This window comes from Micromys minutus (genome assembly GCF_963924665.1).
Source record: "Micromys minutus genome assembly, chromosome: 1".
NCBI lineage: Eukaryota > Metazoa > Chordata > Mammalia > Rodentia > Muridae > Micromys > Micromys minutus.
In genome coordinates this window covers 140195345-140221207 of record NC_137969.1, presented here as the reverse complement: position 1 = coordinate 140221207, position 25863 = coordinate 140195345, and the positions used below count along the sequence as shown (strand labels likewise).

The window sequence follows — 25863 nt, the reverse complement described above, 5'->3', positions numbered from 1 at the left end:
ATTAGATTTGCTTCTGTGTTCAAAGCATGCTTTGTGTGTTTTCCATTTGTGTTTGTATTTATATGTCTTCACTTCCAGGTTACCTCACTACCGATCTCCCAAGATGGAAAGCGTTTAAGAGTATGATTTAAAGCAAAGTCCACAGAGTTGATGGAGGATAAGGCATCATCCCTGAGGACCGTTGATCTCTACTGCTCTGGTCTCATGTACCCCAAGCCCTGTGTTTGGGGTGAAGGAGAGTGCTGGGAGGTGAACAGAGCTTCAGATGATAAGAAACCTCAAGAGATAAATACGATTTGGATAGACAAATGAGAATGACAAGAAGACACTGACTCTTTTAAGCAGACGTATCATTTGTGATGACGAATTAAATACAATTAAGGTCCAAATTTTGGATGATAGTGATAAATAGCTGATCAAGGTCCTATCAGCAAGTGAAATACATACTTTCATTAGTATTCTATCTTTCTGATTATTAATATTAATATATAATTATTATTTCTATGGTTTTATGATATCTCTGATTATCATTACCTAAGCATGTTTTGAGGAAGAGAGAAGCACAAGCATCCTGAGATGGAGCCTATTTTAAAACCACTGTTGCCTGTGGCCAGTGGAACTCCAGTAATCCCAGCGCCTGGAAGATGATGCCTCACTCTATGAAATAGTGACAAAGAGAGAAATAGAAAAGACTATTGGGCAAGAAAACTCTTTCTCCTACAGCATATAAACTAGACCCTTTCTTACACCCTTACTGTGTCCCTGGCCTCTAGCAAATTTAATTTTTTCCACATAGTTGAACATTAAGATGTGCTCTATCTTGCCTCTACACCAGTATCAAAATTGGCCCCGAAAAGCCAGAAAGCTGTCCAAAAAAACGTGGAAAATTGCTAGTTAAAGCCATACATCTTTTAATTAAAACTCAACAGCCTATAGACTTCAGAGTATCAAACATTCTTTTAAAGAGCACTGAAATTAAAGCAGTAGTAAAAAGTTCAGGACGGAACCCACGGAAGGATGATACACGGTTACAGGAGAGTTATGGGTTGGAAAACATTCAGGTCCTAATGGAAGGTTAGGGCTTCAAGAGCCACCGGCTGTTCACAGGGGAACCAAAGAGAAAGCGCCACACATTTTAGACGTGAGGTCTAAGCCAGGCAAGGAGTGGAGACAATTGTCTTTCACGCAGGACACACAAACCCACGTTTCTCAAACCAGTCTGTCCACCTACTTCCTTGGTCACCACAACTTAACTTGAAGTTTTGCCCCCCACACCCAACTGGGCTGATAGGACTATTTATTGCCTATGGATTGTCATATACACAGCTCACAGTTTACTAATGTTTTAAATTTAATTAATAAATGTTTGGAAAGCACTTTGAAGATGAAAAGTTGTGTAAGTGCTAAGTATTATCATTAGGCCATTATCATAAAACACATAAAAGCCCTAGATTCTTGTAAGCTAAATAGGTGGAGGATGACTGTGCTGCCACGCAGCACTCAAGGGGAAGATGGCCAGGGGACAGCCTCGGAGGAGCGAAGAGACATGGGCAGCCCTGCAGAACAGGTGTGTGGCAGTGCGGGGGAGGGGAGGGGGCAGGAGCCTTTGTCCTGGCTCCGGTGAGGGTCCTGATGAGAGGACAAGCATAGTTATCTACTTAACCTGATTTTCTAAGGTTCTTAAAAATGAGCATTTCCTTTCATCTCCTACAGAAATAGGACCAACACAAGCCCAGAACAAAGGGAAAATGGTTACGATGGGAGAATTTTCGCCACTGGAGTTCTCTTTAAATTCCCTAGGGAACTGTTCAGATATAAACAAGGTGTTCTTGTATAATTGTTAAAACTTGAAGATTAGGGACTGGGGTATCTTTAAAAGACAATTTCACCATGAATATACAAAGAATACTAAACATATATATAAAATACATGTCTTCTAGCGGTGTGGAGTGATGGAAATGTAGTTGTGTTTGCTGTCTCATTTACTGTGCTCTTCTACTTGGAAGTGGAAAGACAAAGCTGAGGATTTATTTTTTTAATTATTAGAACACCACGGGGCTTCACGACTCAATATTTTTGGCACCGTGATTGAACATTCAGTTTGGAAACAAAGGCAAAAACCAAAAGAACGTTGTAATTCCTGACATTAGCAATGATGCATTAGCTAGTAATTAGCCTTCGAAGCCAAAAAAAAAAAGTAATGGCCTATTATTTAGAACGTAGGTGGACCAGAAGCTTTACATTTCCACTTTAATTTTTAAGCTAATCAGATTAACACAAATTCAAATGTTTACATACATATTCTTTCCAGCACTATCACAAAATGCAAATATTGATGAACTAGTTGGGCACTACTATTGTTGTTTAAATTGATACAATCTGGATAAAATGGAGTAACCAGCATGTTGGGATGTTTAACTTAATAATGTCATGTTTCTTATTCACATTAGTATTTAGCTTTTTTTGCTGTTAGAGAAATAGTCGAATATTTTCCATAAAATTTAGTTACTGTTAATCATTTTATTTGCTTACCAAAACCTATAAAATCTCATGTCTAAGTAGTGCATTTTACCTCCTTCATATTAAGTGGATCACCTTCTTATACTCCATAAATATTATCTGAGCAACACTGTAAAGACAGACCCTATTTTTAAGCTCAAGAGATTAATAATTTTAGAACCAGGCCACAGTTGGACATCACTGTATATCTTTTATAAATAATTTTTGCCTCACTAATCTTTTTTTAAACGACTTTATTTTGCAAAACAAAAATAAATGTACAGATTTTAAACATTTTTTGCTTAAAATTATACATTTTTGTCAGTACTGTTTTTTCAGACATTAAAATAAATTTTACATAAAACCATGTGAATATGTTTTTTAGTCAGTACTTGATTTTTTTCAAGGGCTTGACAGTATGCATTGAAAACCTACTAGTTGAATAAGCGTAAAGTACATGCAAAACAAAATGCAACATGGAAATAGTCAAAGTCTTCTTGTTTTGTGAATATATGTATATTTTTTGTTTTCTTTATTTCTTGGACTTCATACAGTCTGTGAGTTGTTTCTGGGGGAGTGCAAGCCTCTGGGGTTAGCATCCCACTATCAGTGACTGCATATTATGTCTGTTCTTTTGTGACTGGGTTATCTCACTCAGGATGATCTTCTCTAGATGCAGCCATTTTCTTAAGAATTTGGTTAAGTCATTGTTTCTGGTGGCTGAGTAGTATTCCATTGTGTATATGTACCACAATTTTTGTATCCATTCGTCTTCTGAAGGACATCTGGGTTTCTTCCAGCTTCTGGCTATTATGAATAGAGCCGCTATGAACATTGTGGTGCATATATCTTTGTTGTGTATTAAAGTGTCTCTGGGGTATATGCCCAGAAGTGGAATAGCTGGGTCTTCAGGTAGTACTATATCCAATTTTCTGAGGTATCGCCAGACCAATTTCCAGAGTGGTTGTATTAGCTTGCAACCCCACCAACAGTGGACAAGTGTTCCTCTTTCTCCACAGCCTCGCCAGCATCTGCTGTCATCTGAGTTTTGGATCTTGGCCAATCTGACTGGTGTGAGGTGGAATCTTAGGGTTGTTTTGATTTGCATTTCCCTGATTTGCCTCACTAATCTTACCATCATTCCAGATGGCACCTAATATACATTCTGTCAGTGTGGAAAAGTAGCAGGTGTTGCTAAAATCAAGTCAAAGCAAGGTTGTTGTTGTTGTTGTTGTTGTTTATCTCAACTTTTTACCAAGACTCGGCTTCTGTTTAATGTCATGCAGTTTGTTTTACAAACCATATTTCATCTAGTAATTTGGGAAGTAGGATGAGCAGGCCTGCTGTTTATAAGACTGTTCTAAAGAAAAAGAATGAGAACAAAGTGGGACTTTTTCTTGAGTTTAAAATATGCTGCTCCACGTGGAACCAGGAAGACCTTTGGGAATAGGAAGGATTTCTAGGAAGTGAGCAAACCCTAGATGTGTGAGGACAGCCAGAGGCAGCCCCTCTGCTAAGCTCCTGCTGGCCCAGAGACAATGATCACAATAAAGGCTGACTCCCCTTCCTTAAAATGAGAAGCAAAAAATGAACAGGTTGCAAATCCCTCCCAGCTCCAGACCAGGAAGTTTCTCCCTCCAGGAAGTCACATCAGGGAGTTTGAAGTCAATGATGTTTCCCAATCAATATTTTGTACCCAAGAGTCACTTCTACAAAGCTTTGCAGGAAATCAGAATGTAAAACAGCAAACAGTTTCTAAATATCTATAAATTATGAAATTATTACAAAACTTTAGTGCTTGGCTTTTTATTAATAGAAGCAGAATTTTATATGACTCTGTTATAAAGAACGCTGTTTAAAAGAGTTGAAAAATAGACGCTTTTTACGACATCAAATTTTTCATTTAAAACATTTTCATTGAGACTTATTCTGTGGTAAGCTGTATGAGTAAAGGGTAAATATACATGTTTTTACTAGTAAAGTGTAGAGAGAAATGTCTGAGGGCACACGCTCATGTGTAGAATGAGATTCCTAGGACTTACCTTATCATTTGGACAATAACTTCACCCAAAATTAGAAATACTACTCCAGAGCCAGTACACAAGCTGGGAAAACATATTTTCTGTCTAAATCAGAAAAATTTCTTAAACTAGGATTTCAAGGAGGAGAACTGAGCACATCAGAAGAAATATTTTTCTTTATCCTGACCCCAAGTGCTTGTAGGTATAGTATGAAAACACTGAAAGACACCAATATTTGTGCAAATAACTTGGACAATGGACTTTTTAATAAGGAGAATCTCATTTGAAGTAAAATGAGTTTTCTGAGAAGACATGGAAATGGCATCCACATTGGAACCCAAGCTGACACAGCTTCTTTAGAAAAACAAAAAAATAGAAACAAAAAAACTATCAGCTCAGAGACTCAGTGCCACCAAACAAAAATCAAAACTTATATAGGCACTAATATAGGTTATTCAATGTGATGAGCATTTAGTATAGTTAGTAAAATATATATGTATGCTTCTTGATGTTAGAAATATTTATATAATCATGTACATATGTAACATGTATATGAGTAGTTTATAGAATAAGTAAAACATAGAACATGAAGTATGTAATATGGCATATAAAACAAAATATGAGTTTATCTTAATGTGAAATAAAATACTGCTATTCATACATTTACTAATAGTAACTCAGAATGTTAATGTAAAGCAAAATACATACATAATATATACATATATATTAAATGGATTCAAGTGTGTTCTCCCTTCCATACATTAATATTCTAGCCCCTGATATCTCAGAACATGAATGCATATAGTAAAAATTAAAATGGCATGATTTTATGAGGATAAGGTTATCGAATAGACTCCCACAGTATGAATGTGCTTATAAGGTGAAGAGTCAAGATATGAGAACAAAAGAATGGTGTGAAGTCACAGGAGAAGAAGTCAGGGAGCATGGTCTTGGGAGACATGAATCTGCCAGAATCTAATTTTCAGGTTTCCACCCTCCGTAAGCAGGAACACAGTGTTCTGGCCTGACTCTGTCTAGTCTGTGGAGCTTGTCTCCAGTCCTGCAAGATGGTAGCAAGACAGAGCACACAGAACACGTTAACTCTGTACAGTTCTTCCATGTTACATTGACAGGGGGAAAAGAGAAAGTGGGTAACAGAAATGGGTGATGATAAATTCTTCATTTACATTTAAAGCCTTTTCTTCCACATAAAATAAAATAAAATAGCATTTTCCAGTGCTAAAACAAATATATTAAAATAAAATGGTTTCCCAGTGACTAAACCACCAACCAAAGAATACACATGTGGGGACCCTGGCTCCAGCTGCATATGTAGCAGAGGATGGCCTTGTCAGACATCAATGGGATGAGAAGCCCTTGCCCTGTGGAGGCTCATTGACCCAGTGTAGGAAAATGCCAGGGTGGGGAGGCGGTAGCTGGTGAGTGGGTGAGAACCCTCATAAAAGCAGGGGCAGGGGGAGGGAATAGGAGGCTCCCAGAGGGGAAACCAAGAAAGGGGATAACATTTGAAATGTAAATATATAAAATATCCAATAAAAATGGCTTTCCAGTTTGTAAATAAGAAAAGTTTTTATAACAGATTTAAAGTTTATAAGTTTTAAATTAAAAAAAAAAAACCTTTAAAATATACAAGTTTTTACTGGGGGCTCAATAAGTGAAGGTTTTGCTGGACGAGCAACTGGACCTGAGCTGAGAGACCCAGCACCCGCTTAAAAAGCCACCCTGGAGGTTGCAGCTCCTAGAATCAGTGCGCAAGAGGCAAAGGCAGGCAGATCGTGGGGATCTGAATGGATCAGAAGCTCCAGGGTGGGCAAATGACTCAAACACTAAGGTGGAACTTACTGCAGAGGCTTTTTGCAGCTGTGCCTTTGATTGGGTGACATGCTGGGGTTTGCAGAGAACCATTACACATGTTCATTACTGTGGGATCCTATCCCAGGGAACAAGGTTCTCACTAACAGAAAATGTCTAAACTAGCATGTCATTCAAAATAATTCTAGATTTGCTCATTAAGAAGGTGAGGAGAGAAAGGCTGCTCGTACAGGCTGAGCAACTGGTGAGTGGGAGACCTAGGCTGATGGGGAGCAGAGGGATCTCTGCGAAGTACACACGGAAAGGGCACCCCCTACCCTGACCTGCCCTGTCCTCCCCGATCCAGTGACCGGGAACAGATCTTAGGAACTTCTGTTCCCACCCGGAGACGATTTCAGGACGCAGAGCGGAGCCTGGCCCACCTGCCAGCCGGAAAGGCGGCTCGTAGAGGCTGAGCATCTGTGACCAGGAACAGATCTTAGGAACGTCTGTTTCCACCCGAAGGCGACTTCAGGACGCAGAGCGGAGCCTGGCCCAGCTGCCACCCAGAACCTGGGCTGCCGGGGAGTAGAGAGATCTCTGAGGAGTGCACACGGAAAGTGTACCAGGGACACAGACCAGATACAAGGGAAAGGCAAGAACATATCACTGAAAACAAAATGGCAAGAGGAAAGAGAAAGGGTATATCCCAAGGAAACTAAGACAATCTACCAACACCAGAACCCAGCTCTCACATAGTAGCAAACATCGGAATTCCAAACACTCCAGAAAAAGAAGACACAGACCTGAAATCATGCCTCAAGACGCTGATAGAGTTACTTAAACAAGAAAAGGAGGAAAAGCAAAAAGATTCAGAAGCTTTTAAAGAAGAAACAAGAAAAACACTCAAAGAACTCAAAGAACGAGAGGAAAACAGAACCAAAGAAATAAAGGAATGGAAGAGGGAAAATAAAACAGAAATTGACACAATAAAGAAAATGCTAAAAGAGATAACCCTAGATTCAGAACACCAAAAAAAGAAATCAGGAGTGACAGAAGCAAGCATTTCCAACAGATTACAAGAGATCGAGGAGAGAATCTCGGGGGCAGAAGACAACATTGCAAACATAGACAAAACAGCCAGAGAAGATGCAAAAAACAAAAAGCTCCTAACCCAAAATGTCCAGGAAATACAAGACACAATGAGAAGACCGAACCTAAGGATAATAGGAATAGAAGAGGGAGAAGAGTATCAACTAAGAGGCACAGTAAATATCTTCAACAAAATCATAGAAGAAAACTTCCCTACCCTCAAGAATGAGATGACCACGAGCATAACAGAAGCCTTCAGAACTCCAAATAGGTTGGACCAGAAAAGAAATACCTCCCGACACATAATAGTAAAAACATCAAGTGCCCAAAGTAAAGAAAGAATACTAAAAGCAGTAAGGGAAAAAGGTCAGGTAACATATAAAGGCAGACCAATCAGACTCACACCCGATTTCTCAACGGAGACTATGAAAGCTAGAAAAGCCTGGACAGACATCATGCACTCCTTAAGAGAGCACAAGTGCCAGCCCAAGCTGCTATACCCAGCAAAACTATCAATCACCATCGATGGAGAGACAAAGATATTTCAAGACAAATCAAAATTCACACAATATCTGACCACAAACCCAGCACTACAACGAATTATAGGTGGAAAACCCAATACAAGGAGGGAAAATACAGCCTAGTAAAAACAAGAAAACTCCTAAACAAGAAAATTAAAGAAGAAAAAAACACAGACACAACTCAACCCAAAAAAGCAAAGATGGCAGGAAACAGAAACAATTATTCCTTGATATCTATTAACATAAATGGTCTCAACTCCCCAATAAAGAGACATAGACTATCAGACTGGATACATAAACAATACCAGCCTTTTGCTACATACAGGAAACTCATCTCAGAGACAGAGACAGACACTATCTCAGAGTAAAAGGGTGGGAAAAAAACATCCAAGCAAACAGCTCCAAGAAGCAAGCTGGAGTGGCTATTCTAATATCGAATAAAGTAAATTTCCAACCAAAAGTTATCAAAAAAGATAAAGAAGGACACTTTTTACACATTACCGGGGAAATCTGTCAGGAGGAACTCTCAATCCTTAATATATATGCTCCAAATAAAAAATCACCCACATTCATAAAAGAAACTCTACTAAAGCTCAAAAAATACATTTGACCCCACACAATAATAGTGGGAGACTTTAATACCCCACTCTCACCAATGGACAGATCAGGGAAACAGAAACTGAACAAGGACACTACAAAACTAGCAGAGACTTTGAACCAACTAGAATTAATAGACATATACAGAACATACTATCCTAAAGTAAAAGAATACACCTTCTTCTCACCACCCCATGGCACCTTCTCGAAAATTGACCACATAATTGGACACAGAACGAGCCTTCATCGATATAAGAAGATTGAAATACTCCCATGCATCCTCTCAGATCACCATGGTCTACGGCTAGTCTTTAACAACAACAAAGACAACAAAATGCCCACATACACATGGAAACTAAACAACGCTCTGTTAAAGGATAGCAGGGTCAAAGAAGAAATAAAGAAAGAAATTAAGTACTTTCTAGAATTCAACAAAAACGATAATACAACATACCCAAACCTATGGGATGCAATGAAAGCAGTATTGAGAGGAAAACTCATTGCCCTAAGTGCTTCCAAGAAGAAACTGGAGAGAGCTCACATCAGCAACCTGACAGCACAGCTAAAAGCCCTAGAACAAAAGGAAGCAGATATACCCAAAAAGAGTAGACGGCAAGAAATAATCAAAATTAGGGCAGAAATAGACCAAATAGAAACAAAAAGAACCATTGAAAAAAATCAACAAAACAAAGAGTTGGTTCTTTGAGAAAATCAACAAGATTGATAAACCCCTAGCCAGACTAACTAAAGGGCAAAGAGAGAGTATCCAAATTAACAAAATCAGAAAGGAAAGTGGTGACATAACAACTGAAACTAAGGAAATTCAAGAAATCATCAGATCCTACTACAAAAACTTATACTCTACAAAATTGGAAAATCTGGAGGAAATGGACGAATTCCTAGACAGATACAAGGTCCCAAAGTTTAACCAGGACCAAGTAAACCATCTAAATAACCCTATAACACCTAAAGAAATAGAAGAAGTCATCAAAAGCCTCCCAACCAAAAAAAGCCCGGTCCAGACGGGTTCAGTGCAGAATTTTATCAGACATTTATTGGGGATATAACACCAATATTTGCCAAACTATTCCAAAAGATAAAATCAGATGGAATATTACCCAACTCATTTTTTGAGGCTACAATAACCCTCGTACCTAAACCACACAAAGACCCTACAAGGAAAGAGAACTTCAGACCAATCTCATTATGAACATTGATGCAAAAATACTCAACAAAATCCTTGCTAACCGAATCCAAGAACACATCAAAACCATCATTCATCATGACCAAGTAGGCTTCATCCCTGGGATGCAGGGATGGTTTAACATAAGGAAATCCATCAACATAATCCACCATATAAACAAACTTAAAGACCAAAATCACATGGTCATCTCACTAGACGCTGAGAAAGCATTCGACAAAATCCAACACCCCTTCATGTTAAAAGTCCTGGAAAGAACAGGAATCCAAGGCCCATATTTAAACATAATAAAAGCAATATACAGCAAACCAACAGCCAACATCAAACTTAATGGCGAGAAACTTTAAGCAATCCCACTTAAACCAGGGACCTGACAAGGCTGCCACTCTCCCCCTACCTATTCAACATAGTACTGGAAGTCCTGGCTGGAGCATTTAGACAGCAAAAGGAGATCAAGGGGATACAAATCGAAAAGGAAGATTTAAAAACATCACTCTTTGCCGATGACATGATAGTGTACTTGAGTGACCCCAAAAACAACATCCAGCTAACTCCTACAGCTGATAAACAAGTTCAGCAAAGTGGCCGGATACAAAATTAACTCAAACAAATCAGTAGCCTTCCTATACTCAAAGGACAAACATGTGGAGAAAGAAATTAGGGAAAAGGTACCCTTCAAAATCGTTACACAAACTATGAAATATCTTGGTGTGACTCTAACTAAGCAAGTGAAGGACCTGTATGACAAGAACTTCAAACCTCTAAAGAAAGAAATTGAGGAGGATCTCAGAAAATGGAAAGATCTCCCATGCTCATGGATTGGAAAGATCAACATCTTAAAAATGGCCATCCTACCAAAAGCAATCTACAGATTCAATGCAATCCCCATCAAAATTCCAACCCAGTTCTTCATGGAATTGGAAAGATCAATGTGCAATTTCATATGGAATAACAAAAGACCTAGAATAGCGAAATCCATCCTCAACAACAAAAAAACATCTGCGGGAATCACTATCCCTGACCTCAAGCTATATTACAAGGCAATTGTGCTGAAAACTGCATTGTACCGGTTCAGAAATAGGCAGGTGGATCAATGGAATAGAATAGAAGATCCAGAAATGAGCCCTCATGTATATGGTCACCTAATTTTTGACAAAGGAGCAGTAAACATTCAATGGAAAAAGGACAGCCTATTCAACAAATGGTGCTGGTCCAACTGGCACTCAACATGCAAAAGAATGAAAATAGACCCGTTCTTATCTCCTTGTACAAAGCTCAAGTGTAAGTGGATTAAAGATCTCCACATTAAACCAGATACACTGAAACTATTAGATGAGAAAGTAGGGAAAACCTTAGAACACATAGGCACAGGAGAAAATTTCCTGAACAAAACACCAATGGCTCAAGCTCTAAGGTCAAAGATTAACAAATGGGACTTAATGAGATTGCAAAGTTTCTGTAAGGCTAAGGACATCGTCAAGAAAACAAAACGGCAACCAACAGAATGGGAAAAGATCTTTACCAACACCACATCAGATAGAGGCCTAATATCCAAGGTGTACAAGGAACTCAAAATGCCAGACACCAGAGAATCAAATAACCCTATTAAAAAATGGGGTACAGAGATAAACAAATCATTTTCAGTTGAGGAACACCGAATGGCCGAGAAACATCTGAGGAAGTGTTCGACATCCTTAGCCATCAGGGAAATGCAAATCAAAACAACCCTAAGATTCCACCTCACACCAGTCAGATTGGCCAAGATCCAAAACTCAGATGACAGCAGATGCTGGTGAGGCTGCGGAGAAAGAGGAACACTTCTCCACTGTTGGTGGGGTTGCAAGCTAATACAACCACTCTGGAAATCTGTCTGGCGATACCTCAGAAAATTGGATATAGTACTACCAGAAGACCCAGCTATTCCACTTCTGGGCATATACCCCAGAGACACTTTAATACACAACAAAGATATATGCACCACAATGTTCATAGCAGCTCTATTTATAATAGCCAGAAGCTGGAAGGATCCCAGATGTCTTTCAGAAGACGAATGGATACAAAAATTGTGGTACATATACACAATGGAATACTACTCAGCCACCAGAAACAATGACTTAACCAAATTCTTAAGAAAATGGCTGCATCTAGGGAAGATCATCCTGAGTGAGATAACCCAGTCACAAAAGAACAGACATAATATGCACTCACTGATAGTGGGATGCTAACCCCAGAGGCTTGCACTCCCCCAGAAACAACTCACAGACTGTATGAAGTCCAAGAAATAAAGAAAACAAAAAATATACATATATTCACAAAACAAGAAGACTTTGACTATTTCCATGTTGTGTTTTGTTTTGCATGTACTTTACGCTTATTGTAACTAGTAGGTTTTCAATGCATACTGTCAAGCCCTTGAAAAAAATCAATTACTGACTAAAAAATATATTCACATGGTTTTATGTAAAATTTATTTTAATGTCTGAAAAAACAGTACTGACAAAAATGTATAATTTTAAGCAAAAAATGTTTAAAATCTGTACATTTATCTTTGTTTTGCAAAATATAGTCGTTAAAAAAAAATAAAAGAAGGTGAGGAGAGAGAGCAAGGCACATGGCATTGGTGTCTGACCCTTGTATACATCCACAGGTATTTGTAGCCAACCATATACACACATTCACACAGATTTTTAAACAAATTGATTAAAATTACATTTATTCTCCTATGCCTTTGTCTATTGTTTCCAAGATGTACTTAATACATAAAATTCATAACCCCATGATTTGTAAATAATAAATAACAAATTAAACAGTTGAGTGAGAAACATCTCCAATGTTATGTATTATATGATTTTATTCTGTAATGTTCTTGCAATACAAACACACAAGAAGGGAAATCAAATTGGTGATTGGCAGGGGTTAAAAAAGTTTTGGAGGAAGAGACAAATTGATTGAGTAGTTAAACATTCAGGGTCTCGATGATAAAAAGGTTCAATATCTTGGCTCTGTGCATGTCAGTATCCAAGTTGTGATGTTATAGTACAAGTTGCCATTAAGGAAAACTATTTAAAGGGTACAAAGAAATAATATTTCTCCTAGTTGCATGGAAATCTGTAATTGCTTCAAAATGGAATGTGAATGTGAAGCCTTTTTAAACATAGCAGAAACACATTATAGAAAGAACACACTATAATAATTAATTTGACCAGCCACTACAGCATAGAAATGTCACAAAAGAAAAGATGAAGCAGAATTTGAAAAACATTCCAGGTTCAAAAAGTCAAGACATATGACAACCAAATGCAAGATAGTGATTTTGATTCTAAGTTCGGTTCAAACTGAATATGTTAAAGACATTTTAAAAACAAGTTTAAATGTGAACCTATATATCTTAATATCAATGGATATTAAGAAATTAATAGTAGCTTCACTAGGTGTAGTAATGGTCACAGAAATTACTCTTAATATTTATATAGAATATAAGTTACCTAGGGTGATCTCCTAAACTCATTTAACTACTTGAAAACAGACATGAAGTGAATAATGTTATAAAATGTCAGTGGTTCTTAAGTTTATGAATTAGGAATGTGGCAATCTGTTTAACTAGTCTCTTTTTTATGTGTATTCAAGTTCTTTGAAGTCATTTTCTACTTCCTGCCCTGGATACAGGGCCTTTCCTTTCCTCTTCTTGTCCTGTTCCACTTACACTAATTCCGTCCTCTTTTTAACTCTCTAGCCCTGTTATTCCTAGAGCTTCCTGTCAAGATCACTTTCGTGAGGCCCTTCTGTGACCTGCATCCTTACTCTCGATTCCGTCCGGCTCAGCTTTGCCTGGTCCTCATCCTTGATTGCCCTGCATCGACCTCCAGGATCCACTCTAACTGGCTCTCCTCCTTGTAACTCCCTCTAGCATCTACCCTCTGCTAGGTCTTCTTTCTCTCTAGCACTCTGGCAAAAATTTCCAGTGGTGATCCTCTCTTGATCTGTTTCTCTACCTACAGTTACCCACTTGGTATTGTCATCCTCTGCGACACTATTCCGTATGTGCTCGGGGATGACATGTTAGTAAGACCAACACATAATCCTATTCCAAATGCTATGCTTGTGTATCTAACCCACGTTGACTCATAAATACCTGCTAAACATCCCTAAAAGCAATACTACTCCTGCACGGAAGCCTTTTAATCCCATGGGATGGCAATGCCCTATTTTAAGCGTCCCAGCTAAATACCTAGAAAATTATCCTCAACTCCTGTCTTAGAATCCAGCTTTTCATCGGGATATCTCTATCAGCTTTGTCCCTAAAATCTGTACAAAACTGACACTCTTCCTTGAATCTCTAGTACTCTGGTCTCAGCCAATAGCATCTTCTGTTTCAGTCGCTGCCATATTTTCGGTCTTGTCCCTCTCGCCCCTGTCCTCTAGAGAAAATTTTTCACAACATGCAAAGGCGTTCCTTTAAGACATTAGGCCAAGTCATCACACTCCCCCACTCAAACCTGCTCAGTGCTGCCAGTTTGCTCGGAGGAAAACCAAAATCATTATCACGTGGCTCTGGACATCTGAACCTTACTGCCTCTCAAGGTTGCGTTCACACTACACTTCCCTCACGACAGCCCCAGCCACACGACCCACTATGACAAACGTGTGCTTACTCCGGGCCTTCCTTGAGTCATTCCCTTTTGTCTGAAATTTTCCAGATGTCAGTATGCATAACCCCCTTAGTTCTGCCCACTGTTCTCACGTATTATCTTCCTGGGTCTTACCCCTGACCGCTGGACTTTATAGCAGTTGGAATTAGTACAGGCTCCCTTGTTTCTGATCTTTCCGGGTCTTCCTTTCCTATATTACTTGTAGCCAGTTATAGATTGCATGTATTTATTCATTCAATTATTTATTTATTGGGTCCCATCTATCTCTACTCTCCGCAGTTTGCAAGCTTCATAGGAACAGACATGACTGTCCCCACAGCAATGCCTGGCAGAGTAAAACAAATAGTTTTAGAAGGAATAAGTGAACATTGATTTAGTATTACCATTATCGATCACAGTCACTGAGAAACAAGCAGCCCCAATAATGTATACCCAAGTTCTCCACTGTTTGGAAACCCATCAGTCTACTGAATACATCATTAATGTAAAGTAACACACTTTTGCACTTAATATTAAATGCGTATGTATTTCCAACCAGCCGAAATTGAGCTCTTACTGACACCTTCCTGTCCGTTTACTCAGAACGGAATGCAAAACAAAGATAAAACTCACAAGATGTGGAAAGATAACCCTGGGAATCTTAATGGCGGTGCTTGCTGCGGTAATAATTGGACTCATAGCCTATTTTGCCGCCTGTGGTAAGTATCCGTTATGTTTGTGTTTTTGGTCACATGGGTTTACTGTGACCATATTGGGAAAACTAAGAAATGTGAGAAAGGAAAGGAGACAGATGTCTTTTGTTTGTTCTGCTTTTATACCCTTAAGGTCATTAACATTTACTTTGCTAACATTTAAAACCTTATTGAGGAATAACTAACCCATAAAAATTGCATATGTTTCATGGTTTTGTGAGCTTTTATATGATCATGGCACTTTTATTGGAATTATTATTACAGTTAAAATAGTAAATGTTTGTCCTCAGACTTTGACCTCAAGTGACTTTTAGCCCAGTGCATTTAAAACTAGAGTTGTGGTGTTCTTTGCTTTGTTTTGTTTTGTCTTGTTCTGTCTTTAGGAAAGATTTTTGGATTGAGGATATATTGATGAAGAAAGTAGACACAACCCCTATATGTTAGAACTTAGTAGCTTTATGAGATCAGCAGGCAAACAAGTAAATATAAAAGATAAGGACTTAAGATTTCCTACTACATAAATAATATTTCTCACTCCAAAAACTGTGTTTCTTCTAAACAATATTTTCTACCCATAAAAATCCTTCTTAAATCTAGACTTTTCTCCAGTATTGAACCATGAAGGTCAGTACATCTACAAACTTTCTATATAGAGTATCCATAAATTAGAAAAAAATTATGAGGTCATTGAGTTTATTTTTTATTTAAAGTAGAGCACTATGTCAAGTTGTCTGTGTCTTTTTCTGACCATTTTAAACACAAAGACGTTCTTTTCATTATTAAAAACCTTGTATTGTATATCTTATGGGATACAGAATTATGATTGGTACATAATGTTTAATAATCAAGGGGATTAAAGTCCATCCCCTTTAATTATATCTTTGCTTTGTGTCTAATCTTGACATTTTTCTTCTGAATTCTTCTAAATTCTTTCTTAACCTGTAAAATATATAATCATAAAATACAGTCATCCTGGTGACTGTAGAACACTAAACATGTTCTTCTGTCTGTCTGTCCTTAGGAACCTGTCATCTTCATTCTTGCTTTCTCAGCTGCCTCGTGGGTCTTATCACTTGTCATAGCAAATTCTTTTTAGAACAGTGGCAATAGATCCCAACTTTCTGGATGCTCTTTTACTTTTAGAAAGTACCCACATACAAATGTTGCCCTGATATTAGTAACTTTACAGTTATTGCTCCCCTGGAAGCCATAAAACCTGAGATCAGAATGAAGGTTCATAGAAAACCCCTTCTTGAAAACAAAGGCTAACCTAGGACTGATCATCTTTGGCAGTTACATCCCAAGAGCAGAACTAACCAAGGAATATTTCTAAATTCTTGTACTTGCGAATAAGGAATTTGTACAGGTATAGGAATCATAGTTTCATAAGTCTACGAAAACAATGGTTGTCATGCATATACATATTTTCCTCTGGAATCATCTCCTGAGGTCACCAGGCTGCCATTTTTACATAATCCATGACTCACTGATTGGAAACTAGTATTTGAAAACATAATATTAATTTCTAGGAAAGGGTTCACATAACAAGAGTCTGACTGACTCATTTAGTATTCATTTCCATTTACACAAGGAAAAGAACACTGACAGGCTGAGTCAGAGAGAACTGTGCAGTGGGAGTTAATGAAGCACCCCACAGGAAGTAGGGGTTTGCAACCACTTCATTTTCCACTTAGACTTATTAGACAGATTGCAACAACAACTGTTACCACTGTTAAAGCAAGAATTGTAGTCGTAACATATGACCAAAAAAAAAAAAATCTATGAGTAAGAAATATTCACTTTAAAGATAGGGTCTAAACTCATTTGTTCATCAAGAGTAGGTGCCAGAAACTGAAGGTAAACACAATATTTAAGGAAGTTATATTTGGAAATATATGAGCATTTATTTATCACATTATTATCACCAACTTAATGCTTGATGAATTGCTATTCCCCCTCTCATCAAGCTGAAAAACAGACTTCATAAAACAGATCAACACTGCCCTGAAAATACCCTAACAGATTAAGGACCATAACGGACTGAAGTCTAACTCCCGCATGGAATATTTAATATGAGTAGTAAGTGCTTAGGCTGCAGAGATGACTCAGTGGTTATAGAAGCTGAAGATCTTCCAGAGGACCCAGTCTATTTTCTTATGACATCCATTTATCAGGCAACTCACAAATTCCTGTAACTCCTCTTCCAGGGGTTCTGACTTCTGTTGTTGTTGTTGTTGTTGTTGTTGTTTTGGGTGTTTTTGTTTTTGTTTTGAGGCACTCACCTACAGGCGACAATCACACAGACCAAAAGCAAGTACAAAGAAATAAAGTTAATCTTGAAACACATAATGAGTTTATGATGTTTCAGCAGCATAAAAAAGAGGCAATCCCCATGAACATTCAGAGTCAAGGGGATAAACAATGTGTTTCCTAAGGAGCAAGCAGAGACTTCTCAGGAAAGAAACTCCATCATTTTAGAAACTAATCAAAAGGCCACCTACAGAGCGTTTGGACTTCTGGTTGAAAACTTGGCAGATGAGTCTCAAGCCTAAATGCTGGAGAAGGAATAAATGCAAACAGAATAGAGATAAATTTGTCAATGAAAAATAATTATTGCCAAGAGTATGCCAGCAATGCCAGAAAGCACAAATCAAAGATTAAAATCTATTTCTTTTTTAATGACTCTTCAGTAGTTTGTAGTTCACTATCATAAGCTCTGAGCCCAGAAACAATGAGCCATATTTTCACAACCATTTCTTCACTAGAGTCAGAAATTAGTCAAAAAAAAAAAAAAATCAGTTAAGCAAATCAAAGTAGAGTACCTCTCCCTCACAGATACCTTCTCCTCTCTGCCTTATGGTACTCTAAATGATAATCATAAGCTTTCTAGTTTGTCCACCTTCTGTTTTTATTTTTAATGTTATGCATAAGAGTGTTTTGCCTACATGTGTATATGTATGCTACACAACTGCATTGCCTACTAGGGTGAGAATAAAGGACCAGATACTCAGGACCTATGAGTAACTTTTTTATGTAACTTTCACATATCACCAAATGTCTTTTATTTTTAGCTTTTTCTTTTTTTCTCATTTTATTAGATACTCTATATTTATTCCCCAACCCCCTCCATTTGCCTTCACAAAGATACACTGCCTCCTGATCACCATCTCCACCCCATTGCCTTGGCATTCCCTATACAGGGCAAACATGCCCTCCCTGGAACAAAAACCTCTTCTCACATTGATGCCAGACACTGCTATTCTCCACTGCATATGCAACTGAATCAATAGGTCTCTCAATGAGTGCTCAAAGGTTGGTGTTTTAGTTCAGATAAGTTTTGGAGAGTTAGGTTGGTTGATAATATTGTTCTTCCCATGAGGTTGCAACCCCTTTCAGATCCTTCAGTTCTTTCTTCAGCACCTTCATTGGGGACCTCGGGTTCAGTCCCTAGGTATGCTCAGCTATATCTATATGGCTCTGACATAGTCCCTGAAGAGGTATCTTTTTCTGGTTCCTGCCAGTAAGTACTTCTTAGGGTCATCTATAGTGCTTGGATTTGGTGGCTGCATATGTAGTGGATCCCAAGTAGAGGCGGCTTCTGAGTGATCTTTTCTTCAATCCCTGTTCCTCTATTTGAACTTGTATTTCCTCCCATAAGAGTTTTGTTCTCCCTTCTAAGAAGGACTGAGGCATCACCATTTTGGTTTTCCTTCTTTTTGAGCTTCATAAGGTCTGTGAATAATTTCTTGGGTATTCAGAGCTTTCTAGGGTTAGTATCTGCTTGTCAGTGAGTGCATACCATGTTTGTTCTTTTGTGACTGGGTTACCTCACTCAGAATGATAGTCTCTAGTTCCATCCATTTGCCTACCAATTTCATGAAGTCATTGTTTCTAATAGCTGATGATTGTTATACAATTACTCCATTCTGTAAATGTACCACACTTTCTGTATCTATTTCTCTGTTGAAGGACATCTGGGTTCTTTACAGGTTTAGCTGTTGTAAATAAGGCTGCTATAAACATGGTGGAGCATGTGTCCTTGTTAGATGTTGGAGCATCTTTGGGGTATATGCTCAGGAGTGGAATAGCTGGGTTTTCAGGTAGTACTATTCCAATTTTCTGAGGAACGGCCAGAGAAATTTTCAGAGTAGTTGTACCAGCTTACAACTCCAACAACAGTAAAGGAATGTTCTTCTTTCTCTCATCCTCACAAGTATTTTCTGTCATCTGAGTTTTTGATCTTAGCCATTCTGATTGGTGTGAGGTGGAATCTCAGGGTTATTTTTGATTTGCATTTCCCTGATGAATAGGAATCTGAGCATGTCTTTAGATGTATCTCAGCCATTTAATATTCCTCAGTTGAGAATTCTTTATTTATCTCTGTACCCCATTTTAATAGGATTATTTGATTCTCTAGAGTCTAACTTCTTGAGTTTTTTGTATATATTGGATAATAGCCCTCTATCAGATGTAGGGTTGGTAAAGATTTTTTCCCAATCTGTAGGCTGCCCTTTTATCTTCTTGACAGTGTCCTTATCCTTACAGAAGCTTTGCAACATCATGAGGTCCCATTTGTCAATTCTTAGAGCATAAGCCGTTGGTGTTCCGTAAAGGAAATTTTCCCTTGTGCCTATGTGTTCTAAGCTCTTCCTCACTTTCTCCTCTAATAATTTCAGTGTTCCTGGTTTTATGTGGAAGTCTTTGATCCACTTGAACTTGAGCTTTGTACAAGGATATAAGAAAGGGTCAATTTGCATTCTTCTGCATGCTGACTGCCAGTTGAACCAACACCATTTGTTGAAGAGGCTGTCCTTTTCCATTGAATGTTTTTAACCTCCTTTTTCAAAGATTGAGTGACCATAGATGTGTAGGTTCATTTCTGGGTCTTCAATTCTGTTTCATTGATCTACCTGCCTATCTTTGTGCCAATACCATGCAATTTTTATCACAATTGCTTTGTAATATAGCTTAAAATCAGGGATGGTGATTCCCCCAGAAGTTTTTTATTGTTGAGAATAGATTTCACTATTCTAGGTTTTTTTGTGATTCCAGATGAACACTATGAAGAATTGAGTTTTAATTTTGATGAAGATTGCATTGAATCTGTAGATTCCTTTTGGTAAGATGGCCATTTTTACAATGTTAATCCTTCCAATCTTGAGCATAGGAGATGTTTCCATCTTCTGAGATTTTCTTAAATTTCTTTCTTCAGAGTCCTGAAGTTCTTGTCATACAGATCCTTCACTTGCTTGGTTAGGGTCAACCCCAAGGTATTTTATTGTCTTTGTGACTATTGTGAAGGGTATCAATTCTCTAATTTCTTTCTCAGTCTATTTATCCTTTGAGTAGAAGAAGGTGGTTTGTTTGAGTTAATTTTATATCCATCCACTTTGCTGAAGTTGTTTATCATCTGTAAAAGTACTCTGGTGGAATTTTTGGGGTCATTTAAGTATACTATCTTGTCATCTGCAAATAGTGATATTTTGACTTCTTCCTTTTATGATTTGTATCCCTTTGACTTTCTTTTTGTTGTCTAATTGCTCTGGCCAGGATTTCCAATACTATATTGAATAGGTAGGGGAACCGTATGCAGCCTTGTCTAGTCCCTGATTTTAATGGGATTGCTTCAAGTTTCTCTCCATTTACTTTTATGCTGGCTACTGGTTTTCTGTATATTGCTTTTACTATATTTAGGTATGGGCCTTGGATTCCTGATTTTTCCTTTTTATCATAAAGGGTTGTTGAACTTTGTTAAATGCTTTCTCAGCATGTAGTGAGATGATCATGTGTTCTTTGAATTTGTTTGTATGGATGAATTACTTTGATGGATTTCGGTATGTTGAACTATCCCTGCATTCCTGGGATAAAGCCTACTGATTGTGGTGGATGGTTGTTTTGGTATGTTTTTGGAATCGGTTTGCAAGAATTTTATTGAGTATTTTTGCATAAATGTTCATGAGTGAAATTGGTCTGAAGTTCTCTTTCTTTGTACTTTCTTTACGTAGTTTAGGTCTGAGCATTATTGTGGCTTCAAAGAACAAGTTGGGTAGTGTTGCTTCTGTTTATATTTTGTGGAATAGTTTGGAGAGTATTGGTCTTAGGATCCAGCATTTTTCTGCATACAGAAAACTCATCTCAGAGATAAAGATAGGCACTACCTCAGAGTAAAAAGCTGGGAAAAAAACTTCCAAGTAAATGGTCCAGGAAACAAGATGGAGTAGCTATTCTAACATCGAATAAAATAGATTTTCAACAAAAAGTTATCAAAAAGGATAAGGAAGGACACTTTTTATTCACCACAGAAAAAAAATCTATCAAGATGAACTCTCAGTCTTGAACATCTATGCTCCAAATACAAGGTTACCCACATTCATAAAAGAAATCTTACTAAAGTTCAAACCATGTATTGCACTACACACAATAATGGTGGCAGACTTCAACACCCCACTCTCATCAATTGACAGATCATGGAAGCAGAAACTGAACAGAGACACAGAAAAATCAGCATAGGCTATGAACCAATTGGATTTAACAGACATCTATAGGACATTTCATCCTAAAACAAAAGAATATACATTCTTCTGAGCACCTCACAGCACCTTCTCCAAAATTGACTATGTAGTCAGTCACAAAACAAGCCTCAATAGACATAAGAAAATTGAAATACTCTCATGCATCCTATCAGATCACCATGGATTAAGGCTGGTCTTTAATAACAACAAAGACAACAAAAAGCCCATAAACACATGGAAGCTGAACAGTGCTCTTCTCAATGATAACATGATCAAGGAAGAAATGAAGGAAGAAATTAAGGACTTTTTAGATTTAACGAAAATGAAAGCACAACATACTCAAACCTATGGATACAATGAGAGCAGTACTAAGAGGAAAACTCATAGCTCTCAGTGCCTCCAAAAAGAAACTGGAAAGAGCAGTGTGACAGCACAGCTCTAGAACAAAAAGAAGCAGATACACCCAAGAGGAGTAGACAGCAGGAAATAATCAAACTCAGAGCAGAAATCAACCAAGTATAAACAGAAAGAACCATACAAAAAATCAACAAAACCAGGACCTGGTTCTTTGAAAAAAATCAGTAAGATCAATAAATCCTTAGCCAGACTAACTATAGGGCACAGAGAGAGTATCCAAATTAACAAAATCAGAAATCAAAGGGGAGACATAACAACATAAACTCAGAAAATTCAAGAAATAATCAGATCCTACTACAAAAGCCTATATTCAATAAAACTGAAAAAATCTAAAGTAAATGGACAAATTTCTATACAGATGCCAGGTACTAAAGTTTAATCAGGATCAGATAAACCATCTAAACAGTCCCATAACACCTGAAGGAAAAGAAGCAGTCATTAAAGCCTCCCAACCAAAAAAAAAAAAAAAAAAGCCTAGGACTAGATGAGGTTTACTGCAGAATTCTATTAGACTTTTATTTTTACCTTTTTTCATTCTAAATTCAAAAGCTATTATACATTTATAGAATATATAAAACTGGGCTAGATTTGGTCCTGAAAATCATCTTTGAAATCCCTGTTTTAAATCAATGAATTTTTCCCCAACACAGAATCACTTAGATTTTTTGAGCACTGCTATGAAACTGGGGATGCAGCTCAGTGACAGAACGCTTGCTTAGGGTACATCAGTCTCTAAGTTCAATTTACAGTGACTCAGGAAGGAGGGAGAAAGATATATGAAAAACACATCAAAACAATCATCCACCATGATCATAAGCTTTATCCCAGGAATGCAGGGATAGTTCAATATATGAAAATCCAACAACGTAATTCACCATATACAAACTCAAAGAAGAAAAAACACATGATCATCTCACTACACACACACTCACACACACAGACAAACACACACACACCCACACACTCACACACACACAGGCAAACACACACATACTCACACACACTCACATACACACAGGCAAAGGCACACACTCACACACACACATACTCACACACACACACTCACACATGCACACTCACACACACATGCAAACACACACACTCACACATGCACACACACACAGGCAAACACACACACTCACACACACACAGGCACATACACTCACACACACACACACACACACAGAGGCACACACACTCACACATACATACACAGGCACACATACTCACACACAGACACACACAAAGGCACACACACCATAGACAGAGTACTATTTTATTTTACTTTGTATCTCTTCAGTTATTGTTAAAGGCATCGCAGACTACTCAAAATGATCCATTGCAAACACTGGCATAAAGAATTTTCTCAAAACACTGCAAAATGTTTTTGCTTTTTTCACTTTTTATAAACCTGTTTTTAGCTCTCTTCCTCCCTCTCCCTCCCTCTGGACTCTTCCCTTTAGTATACAGACTGGAGCCACACAAGTAAAGCTCAACATTTAAGAAGAGGGGTTTTTGCTTTTCTGTTAGAGGACCTTGAGTGGCTCTGGCCAGCCTCACTCCTGGCCTGTCTCTTGTCTAACGTCACACACTTCATTTCTTTGTTCAGTTTACTTACTGTGCAGGGCTCTCGGGACAGGCCTCCTCTTATCTTCCCCATTGCACATTTTAATTCCTTAGGCACTCTGTGAGTAAAAAGTCCTATGATTTGACCGATTTTTTAAAATGTAATGGATAGCAATCACAAAGACCAAGATAATTACTATAGTTTAATGTAATTTTGTTTTATAACATATTGCCCGAACTTGAAAAGTGGCACATTAAAATACCTTGAATATATTTTTGGTGGAAGGTTATAATTTAACATCCCTCCACCTGAGCGCTTTCCACATCTGCTGGGCAAGACTTGGAGATACAATGTAACCTGACATTTTCTGAGCATGTGGTTGTGTATAGTGGGAAAACTATTTTCCTTTTCTTTCCTCAGGAAAAGCGCCTTTCTACTACCATGTCAGCTTTAAGGTTAACAACATTAACTATGACAGCAAATTTGCAAAGCCGTATTCTCAGGAATACATGGACCTAAATAAAAAGATAGTGTCTTTGGTAAGTGGAAAGCTTTTTATTTCTGTGCATTTCTAAAAGTTTTAAGACTCTAACAGTCAGCTTCCCAGTTCAGAACAGTTTCTAACCAGTACCTTATTTCTAGATTATAGGAGTCAGCCATTTTAGGCAGTCTTCTATAAATGTGAACAGGAAAGTGTAAGAAGAGACACATTTTAAGAAATGCTAAGAAAAATGACCTGTAAACAAGCTGATATTTTCAATGAATTCATCAGTTACATGAATAATGTATATTTGAACTCTGAGATGCACAAAACTAAAGCTATGCTCCCTCTCATCCAAAAATCAACTCGTCCCATGAGGAAGACACCATGCCAGGCTGGAAGACAGTGTGACCCAAAGAAAGATCACTTTGGGGCCCTCATGGTTGAGAAAAGGTTGCAAAACATCTGCTTAGGAATCAGCTTCACATTCAGGTTCACCTGGTTAAAGGTTCCACCAACAGTCTTGAGTGTGCTTAGCCAGAAGCTTCTGTTATCACAGAAACGACTATAACGAATTTGAGTAATATCATTAACCATATTGTCAGGGGCAGGAATGAAGTCATCTGTCTGCCAGATGACATCATTGGTCTGCTCGATGACATCATGGATTAGCCAGATGACATCATGGATCAGCCAGATAACATCATTGGTCTGCCAGATGACATCATTGGTCTGCCAGATGACATCATTGGTCTGCCAGATGGCATCATGGATCAGCCAGAGGCCATCGCTGATCTGCTGGATGGCATCATTCATCTGCCATTGCTCTTAGAATCTCTGGCTAAGACTTTGGAGGCTTCATTCTTGGATTAACAACTTAGAACCTTCCAAAGCATCCCACTATGTACAAGTTTTAAATAAGTTAAAGCCCCTGAAAGTCCTGCTGTGTTTTTATCATTATAGAAAGAATTGGAAAACGGAGGCAGAAAACTGAACCTTTAGTTCTATGACAAAAGGGAAACCAAATAATATAATACAGCGAGAGAGAATAAAAGATTTCATGAAATAATTCTGGCTCAGAAAGATAAATACTGCTTCTTTTCATTCATATGTGGAACCTACACTTTAAGGAAATATCTGTAGGAGAGTAAAAAAAATGAGTCTATTTGGGAAAAGGCAGGATACTGATGAATGGGTAGGAAGAGGATAAGAAACAGAATAGGGAATAGAGAGAAAAATAAACGTATATATATACATATACATATATATGGAAATATAAAAAAATCCAATTATTTTATACAGTGAATACTATTAATGAAGAATTAATAAAATAAAAAAGCAAAAAAAATAGACTCAAGGGACTTAGCCAATCCCAGCATTGCTGCTCTACTTACTAGCTCTCTGACTCTAGCTCTGCAATTTCTCTTCACCTCACATCAGCTTCCTTACATAGACATTAGATCACAAATGCCAGCATAATAAGGTAATGCAGACATTACAGAAGATGAACTGTGACATAGACCAAAGTCCTATTATTTGTCAGTCTTTCAAACAGATAGGCTTAGTCTATGGGTATAATGACAAGTTATTAAGAGTTGCTTTACTATCATACGCTCTTAGCAGCATAGTGGTAGGAGGTCCTCCCCTGGGATTTATGATCTGTCTACTCAGAGGTTCTGGGTCTAACGATGGTGCGAGGTATGGTCTTCATCTTATAGAACAAGCCTTAAGTCATGCTGACTCCTACAGCATCCACTGACTTTCTGAAAAGCTATCCCAAGAAAAGCTCTAAATTCAGACAA

The 25863-nt window shown here is 37.9% G+C and overlaps 1 protein-coding gene across 1 annotated transcript; it reads left to right on the top strand.

Annotated features, from left to right (window-relative positions):
- Nucleotides 1-1511: 1511 nt before the first annotated feature.
- Nucleotides 1512-24155, top strand: LOC308414622 (transmembrane protease serine 11C-like; the record flags this gene model as incomplete). Its single annotated transcript, XM_080909860.1, has 3 exons — nucleotides 1512-1567; nucleotides 14975-15090; nucleotides 24001-24155. 3 exons carry the CDS (start codon nucleotides 1512-1514, stop codon nucleotides 24153-24155), a joined length of 327 nt encoding a protein of 108 aa, XP_080765986.1.
- Between the last annotated feature and the right edge of the window lie 1708 nt (nucleotides 24156-25863).